The following is an 18,344-nucleotide window of genomic DNA, read 5'->3' on the forward strand; positions in this document are numbered from 1 at the left end:
AGCTCAAATGAACACACAAAAGTTTCTGTGCGCACAGAACACTCATGCATGTGTGTTGATTAAAAAAAGAGAGAGGAATCACAATGTGTTTACCCCTGGACGGCCTCCTCTGCTTGGTCTGCATGGTCAGCGTGCCCACCACAGCCCCCATGTTTTCCGCTGTCGTCGTGGAAACAAGTGCGTCTGGATGCTGAAGTCAGTATCTCTTTGTCACGTGTTAGGATGGCTAAAACACACACACACACACGCTCCCTCTTTCCTCTTCTCATCCTCTTCTCTCCCCTCCCTCAATGGCTGTTCTCACTCTCTCTCTGTCATCCCTCCTTTCGTGCTTTCTCACTCCATCTCAGCGCTCCTCCTCGCTTTTTCTCTCCACCACCCCTTTTTCGCCCCACACTCCTCCACTCTCCATCTCCCTCCCTCCCAGCTCTTTGTTTTTCATCAGAGGTTGTACCCTCCCTCCTTCCCATTCCCTCGCTCTCTATATTTCTATCGCCCTCCCACCTTCACTGAAAGCCCAGAGCCCCGAGCATCTGTGATTCAGTGTGAAATCGACAGGATGTTGATTCACTAAATAATGAATTAATATGATTTTACCCTTAATGACACAAAAACAACAAACACTGTTACACTGCCCTGTTACACTCGCACACCTACAAGCACCTGTTTCCCTTTGATGGAGGGTAAATATTAAAAATTCAAATGGCTTGAGATTTAACTATGAATTATTGGGGGCGGGGGTGGGTGAAGGGAAACCGCCAATGTGACGGAAATTAGGAAGGACGCTAAGCTTTGCCTTCATTCTTCATGAAAAGGCCACTTCAATCCATCAGCACTTCTACCTCCTCCATCATTCCTGTTAATCCATCCATCCATGATGCCCGAACATTCTCCTACACACTGGTGAGATGGGTAGGGGGCTGTAGAGGGTATGTGTGTCGTGGCAGATTGATTCCCATGGCAGGAGAAATGGATGAAAGAGAAATGGGCAGGCAAAAAATATGTAAGTATATATTTATATATATAAAGCTTAAAGCTGAGGAAGTGAGAAGAGACGGCTTTTAAAAAGGAAGAGGCTGTTCAGATGTTTAATAGGGCAGAAATAGAGGGATCAAGACAAGTGCCAGATGATATTGAGTGTGTGCGCTTGCCTTTAGGAGCACACACCAAGATCAAGTCAAATTATAATTACAAACCAATCCATACAAAGTAAGTATAAAATTTTTCACAATAAAATGACAAAGGAAAGAACTGGGGGCAGTTCCAAATGCAAACACTGCACATACCAAACATTTATTACAGGGGGAGAAAGGCTCACAATTTTCTTTGCACATTAAATAGCTATTTCTCTTCTTGAAAAGCCCAACAACAAGAATTTACTCAGATAAATCTGCCGGTAATACATAGTCCAAAATGTTACACTCAGTCCACGGCCGCATTTATAAGCTAAACCTAATGTAATCTGGTAGAAATGTTCTGCCATAATTTTTTTTTTTTTGTTATATTAATGCATTTCTATTGATAGGCCTGAGTTTTTAAGGGTGTTGAGAGAAACATTTACACCGATGTCTAGTTTCTTCACTTTGACTGCTGGACCTCCCTTATTTTGATCTTTTATACTTGATCTTTATTATCTTTTTTTATTGGATTTTATAAATATCTTGTGACTACAATGAAGCTTGTCCACCAGCTTCAATTTCATATTTTTAAATTTAGTTTTGCCTTTAGTGTTCTTGCATTTTATTTTACTATCTATCTTAATTGGGCATCTGAGATTTACTCCAAACAATATCACATTGCTCCTCCACACAGTGACAATAAAGTATCTAATGTTGTGCTAATAATTACACTATACTCTGTATATACCCACCTTAAAGCGTGTCTTCAATAACCTAAGAATGACACTAGGGGTTGTTTGTTCGTGCAGGCAAACATAACCTATAATTACCAAAAAAATCAAAGAATATGCAATAAAAAGCATGTGTGGTCATGAGAGCAACTGCATGTGAAATGTCAAAATGGTGTCTATTGAGGTGACGGTGGCATAGAACGGAGAACACATTTTAGTCTTTGACATGCTTTTATTTTGACGCTAAGCAAGAATTTTCAACTTTAAACTGACACAGTATGTCATAGTAACATACTGTTGTGTTACGTGTCACCAAGGCAACCAGAATATTAATGTCCATTAAATTGATAGAGCTGCTTTACAGGTATTTGAGGTTATGAAGAAATGACAGTTTGGATTGGAGGACTTCTTGTTCTGAGTGCCATAGCCTACTACTCAATTCTGGATTTTTTATGTAGAAGCATTTCAATCTGGTTGCTTGTATACTTACAACAAAGGTTAGACTTATTATGCCGCAATACGCCACAACATTAAAACTACTGAGTATTGCGTATGCCACCAAAACTTGTTTCTGACTTATTGGGGCTTAAACATGAGACCTCTGGGGTGTCCTGTGGTGTTTGGCATGGCGACTTGGCAGATCTTCGGGATCCTGTGGGTTGCCAGGTTGGAGCTCTGCGGATTGGGCTCATTCCAGAGCCTTCCCACAGATGCAGATTGGGATATGGGAATTTTGAAGGACCGCTCAACATCTTTGGCTCTTTGTCAGGCTCCCAGAGATGTTCCGCAAAAAATATTTGCTGTGATGAGGGGTGCTCTGTCCTGCTGAGGGAGTCATCTGCCATGACGCGGTGTGCATGGCATGCAACGTTTAGGTGGTTGGGATCGTCAAAATAAGATCGCCTTAAAAGACGCAAAAGCTCCCAGCTGCACAGTGCATCGAAATGAAAGAAATGTTACTTCAACTGGCTGAATGTAGCTGTCAAATACATGCAGTAGGAAGCAGACTCTAGAAAACTGTATACAAAGCTATATTTATTAATATAAATGAGTGACAATCAGCAGGATCTCTCTTGATGTTTTCATCTTCTCATCACTAACTGTTGGCACCAGCTTAGAGATGTAAAAGCCTCTAGCCTGAGGACACATCCCAGGCTACAACATGTCAAAATGCCATTTTCTGTTCGCCTCATGGATGAACACATCATTACTGTCCCACTAACAATCAAATAATGATTTTTGAAAATAAGCATATGTCTGCTTTCACAGCTAAGTGTTCAGTTGTTGATTTGGAGAGAAGACACATTGTCTCCTTATATAAAGCCATCTGTTTGTAATAATGCCTCTGTGAAAGTGTGACAACTACTCCAGAAATGAGGCACTTTTTCTCAGCTGATGGTGAATCATGAACAAGCTGTAATTGTTACGAAGCCATACGGGCAGAGCTAGCAGAAAAAGATTTATTTTAGCGGGTTAAAAATCTCCAATCTGCTTCAGCGAAAATGTGCTTGAACGTGTTTTTTTTCCCTTTTTTTCTCACAACAGCTAGAGAGACAGAATGGACAGCAGTGGGGAGTAATCTTTTCACCCTGCCTACACTCACACATGCTCGCACGCACACACAAAAAAAATCACACATATAAACGTACTTATATTTTGCAAATTGATGTATCGTGGGAAGAGAAAAGGGTCTGTAGACTCCAGTGGCATCCAAACAGCATGCAGCACCATAAAGCATGACCATATCCTGCTACAAACACACACGTGCCCTTCCTCAGTGCCTGCTCTGCTATATAACTGCCTGTATTTTACCTACAGGGATTCAAAGGCTATCAAACTTGTTTTTTTTTTTTTATTTATGCTGGACCCTACTTCATCTTTAACCTTTAACCTCATCTATCTATCTCTATCCACCCCACAATCTATGAATCTGTCTTGAGGCATACAGCCTACACCAAAACACCTTTATCTAACCATCTCTCTCTATAAATCTCTGCGCTTGTATCAGTGTAGTGTTCCTGTCATTTTAAACACATCTCCCTGCTTGTTCCAATCTCAAATCTCAGTCTCCCTGCAGACCCTGACAGGCCTGTTTTCACACACTGACAGAAATGTTTCTCCATCTAGTAATCATTTCAAAGTCTGTCTGTAGAGCACAGAGAAAGAGCGAGAGGTTGGAGTGAGTGTATGTGCTTGCTTTTGTGCTTGTGAGTAGAATATTGCGAGTGACTTGCGTTTGTGTTTCCCTACAGGGTCGTGTGTGAGTGACTGTAGGCTGCTTTGCAAGACCCTTGTCACACTTTCATGAAAAGATGTGAAAATGCAGAGAAGAGGAGCATAAAGTGGCATACGGTACACATGCGTCTTCCTCTGTAAGCTACCGTTGTGCATATATAGGAAGAAAAAAGCTGTGAAAGTAGCAATGGAAAAATATTTGGCACAGAATGGTGAAGAAGAAGAAGGAGGAGGAAATACACTGGTAAAAGCTTCCAGCGGGAGATTAGACTTCAATGCAAAGAAAGAACAAAAGGGAAAGAAGTGGGTATGAGCCAGTAGAGTGGGCGAGAAAGCAAGGGGAACGCAGGGGACATGCAAACGTGATATTTACAGAGAACAGGATGGGAGAACAAAGAGAAGGAGCAAAATGGAGGAACATGCATGAGACAAAACTCTAAAGATCTTGATAAGGATTAAAATGCTGGGTCACAGTGTCAGAGAATCCGCTCAATAAATTCAAAGCTGCAGAGTCAAACCAACATTAGGGCTTACCTGCAGGCCAGCAGCATCAAAACTCATTATTTCTTTTAAAAGATTAATCACAACAGTTATAGATTGTCAGTCTATCATGCCACTGTGTGACAGTGTTCAGTCGACATTCAAGGCTTTGGCAATTATTCATCAGTGGCAACATGGCTGACAGGGAACATTTTTATTAGAAAAATCAATACTGACACCTATCGCTGTCCAAATGACTTCTCAAAGCAGCTGCTTCCCTGTATCTTGATCTTGGAACGCACGCCAGGCTTCTTACCTGCTTCCACTTATGGAAATGGGAATAATCAAAGGAGCGTTACCTGCTGATGTGTCATTATGGAAGGAAAAGAAAAGCAAAAAGGCTGCAGCTGAATAACATAAATAAAAGAGAAACACAAATAGAAGAAGAATGGAGAATAGTGGTTTGAGGTTTCTTTACCTATAACTCTGAAAAAAGGACAAAATGAAATGCCGTCAGTCAGTCAGAAAGTGTAGCTCTAGCTGCAGTTGTTCAAAGGATTAGCTTCAGCCATTATACAGTCATTAATAACCCAGTGCTATAGATTATCATGTGTATCCCCTGAGTGACTGAAAAAGATTTTAAAATAACCCACTGAACCCAGAAACTGATGGTGGCAGATGGTTGTAAAAGTTTTGGTTCCTTTGTTATGAAAACATAATAAATCAAGGCATCTTTGCCTGTCTGTTGGCTCTGCTCCCATCACGACAACCATTCATCCAATCCACTTGTCTGGTGTCTTTCTGGTATGTTGCACAAATTAGGAATACTGTAAAAACATGGCCAAACCTTCCCATCAAACCATGCACCTCCCCATTGCAGTAGTGCCAGCGCCTTCAGAATGACAGCATTTTGATTAGAACCATTTTTCCTGTGATTTACTTTGATGTGCCACCACAGGGCAGTGCGTATGTGTGTGTCTGCAGCAAACTGCCTTCTCTCCATGCCTTTCCCCTCTCTGGAGCTTTCCAGCTTTCACAAAACATGGTTGATAATCCACGAGCTGTTACCTACCGTTTTCAGCTTGTGGATTAGGCAGACATGTGAAGGACAATATGGAAATATCTAACTGATGGAGCATCACTCAGGACAGTTCAAAGGCACCGCAAAGCTCATCAGAAAAAACATGTTTACAAGCTACACACACTCGGTAAACCTGGTAGAGCAATTGTCATCTGACTTGTACAAATATGTCAAAGAGTGATGGGTTAGCGACTGCGGGAGATAACACAGTCACATCAGCAGGGCTCTATAGCATTGGCAATAATTTCCTTTACTATTTGGTTGAGAGTTCTATGTCCCTTTAAAGCCTGGTTACCACAGATGTACCCAGGATTGTGACCTGCTGCATTGAAAAAAGAAATTGGATGTGCAAAAAATGTTTCCTGCAGCCAAGTGAGTCCCAATCAGAGGTTGTCACCTACTGTGAAAAAATAATAAGAAATAATGCTGTGTCATCCATTTTGTCATTACTCTTCCTAATATTTTAGGTTTTCACTGTGAAAATGTTTATTATCTATCTCAAGATATTTTGGTAGGTGAAGTATCAAAATCATAAATTTGTAGGTTGTGGCTAAACTTGCTGATTGGAACCAGACTGATTGGAGTGTGTTGTAGAGTTTGAAAATGTTCAGATGATGGATGGTCTCATTTTGGAGATCTGTTCTGTTCTGCTGGTTATCAAAGAGTCCAACGGCTGATTATGCTCTAAACATTAGTTACTGCACAAGCACAGCTGGATGCCAGCACAGGGTAACCTTTTATACCAGCATTTAAGGACTTTTTGCAGTCTTCACCTTCACCAGTAGATATCAATCCTGAGAATATGATTTTACCTTCTTTGGTTTGGATGGGTCTTACAGATGCCGACAGAGGCAGACCTGCTCACACACATGCCGCTCTTCCATCCTTTCATTCTCACAATACACGACTGCTTGCAAAAGTCAGGAGATGTAATACAGGCAGAAACAACACCAAAGCGCCTGTCATACCAAGTAGTGTGACATCAGTTTAGTTACAAGCCACCATTCACAAAGTCGAGAATGGCGAGCAGAAACTTTGCTTTCCATATTGCTCTGTGACCTCATTATGATGCCACCAGATCAGATAACATGGCAGTAACAATCATCACTTTTCATAATCCACACACACACGACTCGCCATGTTTTATTTCTCGTCTGATTACTTGTCTGATCTGATCTTTCTGTAACTCAAACAACAGCACAGAGAAACACAAATAAACTACACGTATGTGAATGTCATTGGCAGTGATGATAAATGCCCTCCATCTCTTATGTGTCCTTACACATCCACCTGTTTTATTTCTTTATTTAGCCGATAATTGAAGCTGTTCATCTTGCCTGTGTCTTTCCTTCACACTGCAGCACATGTCAAAGGTAAACAAAAACAAACAAACAAACAAACAGGTAGTCACCTTGGTAAGTGCTTTTAAGTAATTTCGAAACAGGAAATGAAAAGTGAGCATTCTGTTTGAGTTTTCAGGATTAGTATTTTTCTTTTTTTGTATTCTGCTGTCCAAATTATAAATCATAAGGGAAAAAGATGTACTTTATTTTAGGTAAGAATGCATGGTGTAAATGTAGATGGAATTGACTCATTTGTGGTGTTTGTGTGCACTCAAGTCCTTTGTGTAACATGAGCGCAATTAATGCTCATAAACTGGAATGGCTGGTGGGAGATTGTTCACTAAACAGAAAGAAAACATTTTGTTTTCAATTTGTGTTTGTAAAACTTGAATCAAACTTAAATTCCCAATTACGTCTATTAATTGCTCATAGAAAATATAACACATGCCCCCTGAATCTGCTCAGTGCTGGATTCTGTTTACCACATTTGTCCATTAGCTGCTAAAGAAAGAGAAAAGAGAGCAAGTCTGATTGAGTATAAATCAATAGGGTTTTGTTTTTTCTGGTTTATTTGTTTCCGGTGTTTGTTTTTTTAGCTTTTTTTTTCCAGCTGTCACATTAATTTAGCTTTAGTTATGTGCTGCTGTTTTAACTGTACGTTCAGGCTTAACCAAACAGCCAGAGCTAAGTAGCTATCTATATTCATCATCTGCATTTCTCTCATCGGCTCCAGTGTTACAAAAGCCTGAGGGCAGGCACAGAGCTGAACCGTCAGCGGAGATAAATTGCATAGAAAATGTTGTTTGTCTTTGAAAAACCGAGAAAAGCACATATGCAAATAAAGTATTTTTATGCATACAGTATATTGATTCTTCTATTTGATAAAATGCTTGAATGTGGGTTTAATTTGCAACACTGAGAGATCAAACGACAACAGAGGATCTTAAATAACAGGCTGATTTTTAATGAAAACGATGGTGTGAATATTTACACGCTGCAGACTACAGTGTGAAGAAATATGAGATTTGAGGTCGTAGTATCCAAATCTCATCATTTGATACTGATGCACATCACACAGCATGCTCCTGGCACCGGATTAACCACAAACCTGTTTCATGTCAGCAATTGCCTATTAGAGCTCTTTTGCTATCCTAATTGTCCCTTTTGGTGCACTTCTTTTGATGTTGGATCGAAGAGAGTGAAGGAAACTGTGAAGCCTGTTAAAGAAGCAGGGATCCTGTCTTCTTCACTGTTTAGCCCTGCAGCAGATGGAAACACTGAGCCAAATGCACTTGCTCGCCAGAAGTACTCACACATGCACAAGCCCACTTATATTTACATCTATTCTGCTGGCCCCAAACCGAAACTCTGCATGTTAAGTAAAACTTCAAACAGCAAGAGTGATGTTCTTGTAGGCCAAGGCTGTGCCAGAACTAAGAGCAGAGAGATGTGAGGCTTCGAAGGAGCGGATGAGATGGAAACATGAAGATAAACAGCAAAGGCAGAAGAAACGCAAATAGATCAAGAAGACTCGGCCAATAGAGGGGGAAAAGCTTAAAGGGAGAAAGACGTAAAAGACAAAATGAGGAGGTGAAATGAGGTGAAAGTGAGCAACACAAAGAGAAAGTGATGGAAAATTCACTTGACAGAGAAAGAGAGGGCAGATAAATGAAAGCAGAGGCAGAAACAAATGGAGCGAACAAACAGGGAGACGAATGTGTCTGTAGGGTGCAAGTTTTGTAGTTTATGACCACTGGGAAATATCTCATAGAAGCAGCATAGAAGACAAAGAATGAATATCCTCTTTTTGCCCCAGGTGAAGAGAGACCTACTGATAAATGTCTTAACACCAAGCCATGGCGATATGAGCTGGTGGGCCATTGACTGATAACTACGTTGTAGCTCCAGCTGTAGAGTTTTGTAGGCCAGGGGATCCATTTGGCATCCATTTGGCATTTGTGTGGCTTCATTTAACAAAGCACAAACACCTGCTTTACTTGTTTTTTAGCATCTCTTTCATTCAGTCAAGTTGTCACAAATAAATGACTCTGGACTGTACTGTAATGCATCTGGTAAACCAAGGTGCTCTATGGTGTCACTTTCCTTATGTGCAGCCCAGAGCTGGCCATGGGGAGCAACTGGGTTTCATGTCTGGCTCAAGAGTACATCAAAACACAGAAGAAGGTAAAAATGAGTGAGAATAAAAGGCTGACAGACAGCTATGCTCATGCATAGCTAGATCTGGCTGAGCCACTGGCTAGACATCAGAGAATCTTCATTCCTAAACTGGTAATGGAACCTCTAACACTGGCTTCTATTATGAACTAGGTTGAAGCAGCAGTTTATTGCAGGGATTTTACTTTTCTTTTGTGGCTGTTATTGTGCTGAAGTGAACAATTGAATTTCGCTGAAGTAGAGGGAAGGTGCACTGAATGCTAAATTGCCTGTTGGCGATAAACAAACAGTAAATCTGTGGTTTGTGATGAAATAATGATTTTGTGTTTCGTGTATTATCATTTATTGAACAAAGCGTGTTCCAGAAAACCCCTTTCACTGCTGAAAATGTGTCAAGCGGAATTTAAAACTCCTATATTGTGAAAATGAACAATGAGACTGTGTGTGCGTGTTTTTTTTGTCAATAGCATGGAGGTAAAATGCTGTGAAAATGTGTTGTTGCTTACTACTGCCATCCCTACCACCCTCATACAACTAGATTGCTTCCTGGCTTTATGAGCCATTAAGAAATTCATCCCGTTTCTACATTGCAACTCAACGCTAATAGTCTCTGAGCTGAACATTTGCACATTGTCGTAGCTCGTCACTGGCTTGGCTGAACCACCAAGAACAGTGTGGTCAAGCTGCCACGGCCAACAACAAAAGGTCTCAGCAAATGTTCTGTTGTTTGCTGCAAGTGCAAACACAAGAATCATCATGGTGTTTCTGAAGTGGGATACTTTTCCACAGTCAGTGTTTTGCCTATAGAAAGCTTTCAGCACCCTCCAGGTTAGAGATGTGGGGCACAGTACAGATGCTAACTCTTCACTCCGACATTTTTAGCCAGCTAAATAAGCCACACCTTTAAAAAATACACCAATCCCTCTATTTCCCCCTATTTTCATTACCATTATCATTATTTTTTTGTTGTTGTTGATGTCACCATTATCAATTTATTCATGGTATTTCATTTCAATTCCGCTTTATTGTTCAGATATCATCTGGATAAACAGAGCTGTACACATTCACACAACACACCCTTCATCACACTACTTACCAATTACACACACGTTTTACACTTTTCCTGTAAGGTTTTCCTTGTCCATGCATCATGTCACTTCTTTTTTGTGTTTTTTGGCATGTTCCATATGTTGCTAAATAAACAAAAAAAAATAATAGATAGAAAATATTCTAAAAATTTAATTAAATGAATATATGAGGTAAAAGAAAATTTCAAACAATCACTCAGTCCCCCTCCAAATATCAACATTGTTAACATTGTTTTAAAGATGTTTTTTTTCTTTATGTATAAAGAACATACAGTGTCACGCTCAAAATCATCCATCATCACTTTGTCAGGAGATTTCTGAGGACAGACAGCCTTTGTGTTCCATGTGGAACTTTGGAGGAATCAATCCCAACAACTCGTGGGGTGAAGTTTTACAGCTATTTTGTGTGCGCCAATAAAATGAGTAGCTCTTAAAGCTGGCAGACCTCACATGTTCTGTTTATGACTGTGATAGAACAAAATCGGATTGCGTAAGTCTTTGTATCTTATGCAGAGATGTTCGACTACAACAGTAGAGGATTTAATTTATTTGGACACACGATAGTGTTCAATCAAAAATCTCAGAGAGGACAGAGATCTGAAGTCTTCATATTTGAGAAACCCGAGCAAATTAGTCCTAAAAATGGCTGGGTTTTGTCACTTAACAAATTCTATTAAAATAATAGAATAAAATCTGATGCTAATCTGTGAGAGTCTCTGCAAATATGGCTGTCATCTGGCAAAGTTTTGCTGTATTTTCCTCTGTCCCATCTCACTCCTGTCCAATTCCTGCACTCTGGCACAAAGCCAGACGTTACACACCCGATGGCCCAACCCGTCTGCTTGGCACCTGCCAGTGTTTTCCCTGAAAAAGAATTTGGTGTGTGGTCCTTGTTATGAAACTTATTGGTCTTGAAAATATGTGCTACCAAACATCCCAGAGCTGAGAACAAGGTTTAGCTAAGATTAGCATCATATTACCAGCTGATAACATATTATCAATCACTGTTTCCAAAATTGTTGAGAGTGATAGAAAGTTTCAACATTACCATTCGTATACATCAACTTGCATGCAAGCTTGTCATCTTTATCTTCCTCTTCAGGATAATCTCTTACTGGTTCAAACAATTCACAGCTGAATTACCCTAATTACCCTAATTACCCTCAGAGAGGGCCTAATGTAATCTGAAAATCAATTTTAAAGTCTTCAGTTGTAGAACTATTGTGCAACTTCTTGATTTTAAGTAAACCAAATGTTTTTGATTGGATAACCCTTTAATTTGATCCATTCAGTTTATACTCTGAAGGGTTCATAGAAAAAGGTCAGATGTGTGTTTAATGTGTTCTCTGTCGAATTACAGAAGGCAACTGGATAGTAATAAGAGATATATTCAAAATTACAGAAAAATGAATCAATGAAAACTTTTCCTTAAATGGGTCGGTTGTGTAATCAAAATATAAAAAAAGATCTGCCGGTTATGGGATGACAAGTAGCCAACTACCCAAATTCTTTTCAGTGTAAATCTTAACTGAAGAACGTGTGCCAAGAACAGTAAACCAGCCAGCTGGCCTTTTGCTCATGACGGTAGCAGACAATGAAGATGACATCAATGTCAATTTATTAGCAGTGCAATTCTTAAGATGAATGTTTAATGCAGAGTTCAATCTGAGCAGAAAATCAAGGCTATTGTGAAGCTTTTCAACTCCACCAGCTCTACAAGATACTGCTGGATGACAGGATCAGCTGCAGGGCAACTGCTGGGATTGTTGATTATCTGTAAACATGCGTTTTATTCTGATTGCAAAAGGTCAACCCAAGTCACGATTGCTGTTGCTCATATTGCCGCATCTGTGCTGTCGTTTATTTAAATAAAAAAATTTAAAAAAACAGTTGTTGTGCTTATCAGTGGTGAAACTACCAAATTCATCATGCACTCTTACCTTAAATTACTTAATAACTGTTTTGGCACTATAAATGATTAATTTTGTGCCCTGCTTCACTGTCATCTTTCAGCACCTGAGTGTATGCTTGTGTGATGGCGTGATAATTAGTCTGGAGGATTAGCATTTTCCCTGAACACGAGCATGTTTTTGTAATTACACAGCTTCTAAAGTGAACTGCCAGACAAATGTTTTCCTCAGTGAGGAAACAAGAGGGTCAAGGACTAGGAGTCATGGTTTGTGTCTGATATGGCCAGTGCATAACATGAAAGAGTCCGAAGAAAGAGGGCAGGCAGTGTCACTGCCTGTCTGCTATAGGCAGTGCCAGACTTGCATAATAATAGATCCCCATTCACTGAATGAGGAAAAAGCTGTTGAGTAAAACCCCTGCCATTTTAAGACCACCATAACTGATTTTCGGAGCACAAATACACAAGTTTGATGGGAAAAAATGTCTATATATTTTTTGTAATATTTTTAGAGTAGGCCTATCAATAACTTCCGGAATGGAATTCTAAGGAGTTGCATAATTAGGATACATTTTGAAGGTTTAAGCAAATTTTACTTGGAAAAACAGACATCAACACCATCATACACGCAGGGATATCAAGTCGGCATTGAATGTGAGACTGATACATCACAGTTTTCACACACTATCATGTTAGAGCTTTCTTTTTCTCCCAAAATGAAAAAAGTATTCAACACTTATCATGTTGTGGCTTAGAAGAGGAGACAACATCCCCAGTCTTGACAACTCAACAATTTATGCACCCACCAGAGTGAGATCTTAGAAACATCTCTCTCTGCCTCTGTCTCACTGCTCCATGATGATAGAGGTGCCTTAGAGTTCCTCCTAACTCCTAACTGTCAGACATTATAGTGCATGCAGATATCGCTGAAATCCCTGCATGAATGTTGTCTTTAACTTGATGAATTACATGTTTTTCAGCGACATGGAAATGTGGTCTTCTTAATGGGCCACTTTTCAGGAACAATTTGAGATTCCATTTTGTGACCAAATAAACAGGATAGAGTGTGAACAAGAACAGCTACAGCTGGGAATAGTTTCAACTGGGAATTTGGCTATGTTGATATGCTGTAATACGTGCAGGGAGTCGGAGAGAAGCAAACGTGAGGAGCTGCTACAAAGCAGAAGCCAAGTGCCGTGATGACACTCTTTGTGCATGCAGCACAAATGCTACAGTTTGGCAACCAAACACATAATCTCTAACCGTGAATATGTTGGGTTATAATAAAGTTAGCAGCAGGACGAGCTCATGTTTCTTTGACAAATAAAGCCTCAATTCTGCTTTGCAGCATAGGCAGGGAAAATGGTTGCTCATTGATAGTGACACTATCATATTATTATATATTGTATTTACATATTATATTATATTATATCTATATTATAAAATGACATATTATTCAGATAGTAGGCAGTTGTGTTGATGCTGAAAACCTGTCTACTTGTTTCATCATGGAAAACTGGATAGAGAACTGGATCAACAAGAAGCATTGATAATGGCACTGGTGTTAATAAAATCGTACCAATTCCTCTCCGTACCTACAGTACATGTACGCTCTTTTCCAATGTAATCTGAAATCTTTAAACCCGGTGAGAGCAAACTCAGTGTCCATGAATAATAACTATATTTGTTGTTGTTGATGATGATTAAACTTATGTCTCGATAAAGTAAATTTGTTATGATCAACAGTTACAGCTGATGTCTACCTGCTGGTGTAAAGTACTGTTTTGCCTGAAAGTGAAAATGTGGTTTCAGAAATGTGAATATCATTTTTGCCGCATTCAACCATGAATTTGAATATCTAGGCGTCAGTCAGCAATTGCAAAGGCAAACCCCGACGCAAGTCATGAGTTTCTGATTGAATCGGGTCACATTTATGTCGTTGGATTAATATACGTGTCAAACTTTATAATTCAAATTTCCTCCTAAAATCTTCAGCCAGTTAACCTTAAGTCCTTCTCAGCTGGCCGTTGCCTCGCTTTAAGGCTGTGATCAAGGGTGGGCCATCCTTCCATGCAAAATGAGCCCTGCCCTGCTTTCATTAATCCACTTTTTATAACACTGCAGCAGATGGTGAACACACTCACATTCGTTGACGCGCACACTCCAGCCCCCTGAGAAAAAAACCTTGCCTCCTCTCTCAACGTTTCTCAAATTTTCTCCCTGACTTTTACTCATCTATCTCTTCCTCCTCACATCCTGACTATGCAAACTTCAAAGTGTTGGCTACTTTTAGGTCACTCTTCAGGAGGTAGGGAAGAGAGGGGGAGGTTTTCAGCTTGAAATTGGCTAAAAATACAACCAGATTGCTTTGTAACCATTGTATCCCATTGTTAAATGTGTTGTCCTGGAAATCATTACAAAAGTTTCTGATGTGTAAGTTGGTTCTGTGGAAAGCATCCACCTTGAAAATGTGCCTCAACGCACTTCAGAAGCTGAGAGCTGTTGCCACACAGTTCAGAAAATAAAATAAACAGCCCACGCGTGCTGCTATATGTTGGTATATCACACACCTATTTACAAGTTTTTTTTTAACAGCAGACTTTACTGTTTAACAGCTATAACAGAAAATACAGACAGATGAAAGCCATCTCTCTGAGGGCCTCACACAGCATTTGCAGAATATAATCCACATCCCTCACATCACCTCCGCAACTTTTGTTACAGCATACGCAGCCAGTAGCCAGTTTTGCATGATCCCACTGTGGTTAATGGTCCAAATACATTTCTGAATTATATTGCATTTTTTTCCTACAAGAGGTGAAAAATAATCTGGCTGATAGTGTGTGTATGTGTGTGTGATGCATTTCTGTGTCAGTTTGTGATAAACATCAGGTTTAAGGTCAACAGAAGCAAGACAAACCATGGCCAAAGGCTGATGGATTACACCACCCTGATTTACAATACTAACACACACCACTACGGCTGCCTCACAACTCACACAGAATGCAGCGTCCCTTGCCCGCTGCCATGTTTTAGCAGTGAATTATGTGTAGCTGCACGGTCCCAAGTATATGTAAGAGAAGCAAGCACACATGAGTCAAGTGTCAGCACCTGTCAAACAGCAGGGCATATGGGAGGCAGGCTGGTATGGAGAGCAGACCGGGGTAAATACTTTCACCTATTATAGACATGCCCAATGGCACAGCGACACACACCTACATCCACAGTTCAAACTGAGGACAGGTGGCCTGAAAATTGCATCCTAAACTATCACCGAACCACATTTTTTGTACCAACTTGTTCAGTCTACATTCAGCTAATTCTCAGAATGCACTTTCTGTGCAATATACCTGATTCTTAGAGCAAACATGCACAAATTCCCGATGAAGCCTCAAACAAATAACAGCAAATACAACACATCTGAGTGACACTCAAGAAATTTGATCAGTTTAAAATGAGAATTCTTACCCCTGTGGTACGACACCTGCTTGGACTGCAAGGAAAAGGTTCCCATCACAATACCCATGTTGACTTCTGGCTGCAGGAATTTGTGTGCGTGTGTGTGTGTGTGGATATAATCAAGGTGTCCAACTGAATATGCGCACGCTGGAGGTGTGTGTAATTTTTGATTAAGTTAGTCCATCAGCCGGCTGTGTGTGTGGAAGTACAGATATCACTTCTCATGCTGCCTCACACCCACACAGTTCTGCCGCTCCTCTTCGAGGGTGTGTAAGTGAGAAAGAGATTGTGTGTGTGTGAGTGAAAAGAACGGCACACATGCACTCTGAAGCTACCTTTGTCTGCGCCGTCACTGAAGCTGCCTATTTTACATGCCTTCTGTCTCCCTTTCCACACCGCACACCCTCCGTCTTTCTCCCTCTCAGGGTTTTCTCTCAGCACCAGACTGTCATTCCATCAATTCCTCTGTGCCTCTTTATGTATTTGCTTATCCCTGCTTCTGCTCTTTTCCTGCTTGTCTCTGTCGCTCTGTGTGTGTGTCTGTCTGGTGGGGAGCGGGGGGTTGCACACTGTTGCACGGTGAAACGCAGAGAGCGGGGGAAGAGTAGGAGAGGAGTACGCAACTCACAGGAGAACAAAAGAGAGGAGATATGAAATAATGATCAGAAGGACGAGAGGGTGAGGAGAATAGAAGAGCAAAGTTTAAGAGAAGAGGGTGAAGATAGCAAGATAAAGAGAGCAAGAGGTGAGAGGAGAAGTGGGATTGCACGACTGATCTGTCCCACTTTGCGATTCAGCAGGCAAACAGTCTGACTGAGGGGTATTTTCTGCTTTATCTCTACATGCACAAGTCTGACAGCTGGTGCGTGTACGTGCTTGTGTGTGCATAATTATTCTGCCAGAGGGTGGGTCACCAACAAAGCCCTGTACATCTGACTCTGCTACATGTGCAGACATGCTGCCTTGCAGATGCTCGTGTCTGCATCAACATGCTTTATTCAGAATGTTTTTACTATCAAGTCCAAGTCTTTCAGCCTGCTCTCGCTCGAAATGTATCACACCTCAGCTCAGTCATGGCCCTTTGGCGTCAGAGAATGACGCAGTCGGTACGCTTGTTGTGAAAGTTGTGAAAGGTCACAATTAAAGTCAGACTGGGATCTTTTCCCAACCCTGACAACAACCTTTTAATAGCTAAACATTTAAATGACCGTAACCAAATTATTATAGAATGATAATTCCTAACTTATGAGTGACTGAGAGCACAAAGGTGGGAAAGACCCACATGGGAATGGAGCTGCAGTTTCCATGGTAAAGCCAAGAAAACAAAAGGGTCATCCATCCAATCTCTTGACAGATTGTGAAATAGTTACATTCTGGAAGCTAACAACAGTGGCTGATCCCGTAGGAACATAATTGGCAATGCTGCCAGAAGAGTGAAAAGAAAATAAACCTAAGGAATCAAAAATATTATCCTCAGCAGAATTACTTCTTTTCCAATATCAGTTCAGTAACTCTTGAGCTAAACTCTTCTAGCAGCATTTCTGCTGGAAACCAAAAACGTAGTGTTTGGTGTCAGTATGATAGAAAATGAGCTGCCAGTAGAACAGATCAAATAACTTTCAATCCCCCCTTGGAAGAGAAAACTGGAGAAAATAACAGATCTGAGGATAAAATCATGTCACACATCGTCTGTGTCAATAAAGCCTTCAGAGTCAAGCCGTCAGCCAATCAAAGCAGAATTGTGTCATCATAGCAGTGTTTCCCAGCCAGCGTAGTAGGAAGGAAGCGACTGTACCAGCTGTCCTTTCCTGAGTGTAGCCACGTTGCTCCTCTGAGACACCATGTAAAGCGATGACGTTTCTGCAGCGGTGGCAAAAGTTGGTTTTCTGACCCTTTGCCTTTGTTGACCTGCCACATGTGTCGAGTCAAATCTGCATTTGGGTCCTCTAACACAGAAACTGTGACAACTCTCACAAAATTGTCCCAAATCAAAACAAATGCCATCTCAAGGCAGTTCAAAGGTACAATCCAATTAATCAAATTCTAAATAAGTCCAATTCATACACAGACAATTGAGCAAAAAGTTGCCTAGCTTGGGAAAACCAACAGATTGCGTTGAAATTTCTCTTCGATCCAATCTCGCATCCCGAGCAAGAACGAGGCAACATTAGAATTGGCAACTGAGTTGAGGAAGCAACTGTTTGTCACACACCACAACAAGAGGAGAGGGGAATTGAGTTATTGATTAAAATATGTCCAACGCCACAACACTGTCGGCTGTTAGAAAATGTTCAAGATATTCTGCTGCCTCTAACTAATGTCGTCTTTAAATAAGAATAGTAAATAGTGATTTAGTCAGGGGATAGCTACAAGATCCATTTCACACAAACTTTTCTGTCAGTCGCGCTCCTGCGTTCTGCGTAACACCCTGCTGTTGAGATTAGCAAGCTGCACCGATGCTATTGATGGCAGCCCCCTATTGAAATTCATCACATCACTGTAGTTAAGAAAACAAATTACATCTGCGGTTGAGCTGAGGCTGTCGAGGCCAATGATAAAGCCATTAGGCCATGGCATTCATTAAAAGCCTCTCGCTGCAGCAGCGTGCATACTGGGTATGAATGCAGAGTTAAAACAAGAAGAAAGAAGGCATGAAGAGACAGGAGTGAAAAATTAACACAGAGAGCAGGAGTGTGAGTGTAAAAGGAGGCATTTTTTAAGGTGT

General features: G+C 40.7%; 1 protein-coding gene across 4 annotated transcripts in view; it reads right to left on the bottom strand.

Moving 5' to 3' along the window:
• Nucleotides 1-18,344, bottom strand: part of kcnip1a (Kv channel interacting protein 1 a) — a 47,103-nt gene that overhangs the window by 16,752 nt on the left and 12,007 nt on the right. Inside the window, exon 1 of one of the 4 annotated variants that reach the window (XM_075481447.1) lies at nucleotides 15,955-16,146. The exons of 1 other annotated variant lie outside the window; for it this stretch is intronic. Coding sequence is in view for 2 of the 3 variants with exons in the window: in XM_075481443.1 (XP_075337558.1) it covers nucleotides 15,629-15,686 (58 nt within the window). In the remaining variant the exon portion in view is untranslated. Of the gene's footprint in view, nucleotides 1-93; nucleotides 339-15,628; nucleotides 16,147-18,344 lie in introns of those variants that run through there. 2 more of the 4 variants (XM_075481443.1, XM_075481445.1) reach the window with 2 other exon arrangements.

Source organism: Odontesthes bonariensis, chromosome 13, assembly GCF_027942865.1.
Source record: "Odontesthes bonariensis isolate fOdoBon6 chromosome 13, fOdoBon6.hap1, whole genome shotgun sequence".
Lineage (NCBI taxonomy): Eukaryota > Metazoa > Chordata > Actinopteri > Atheriniformes > Atherinopsidae > Odontesthes > Odontesthes bonariensis.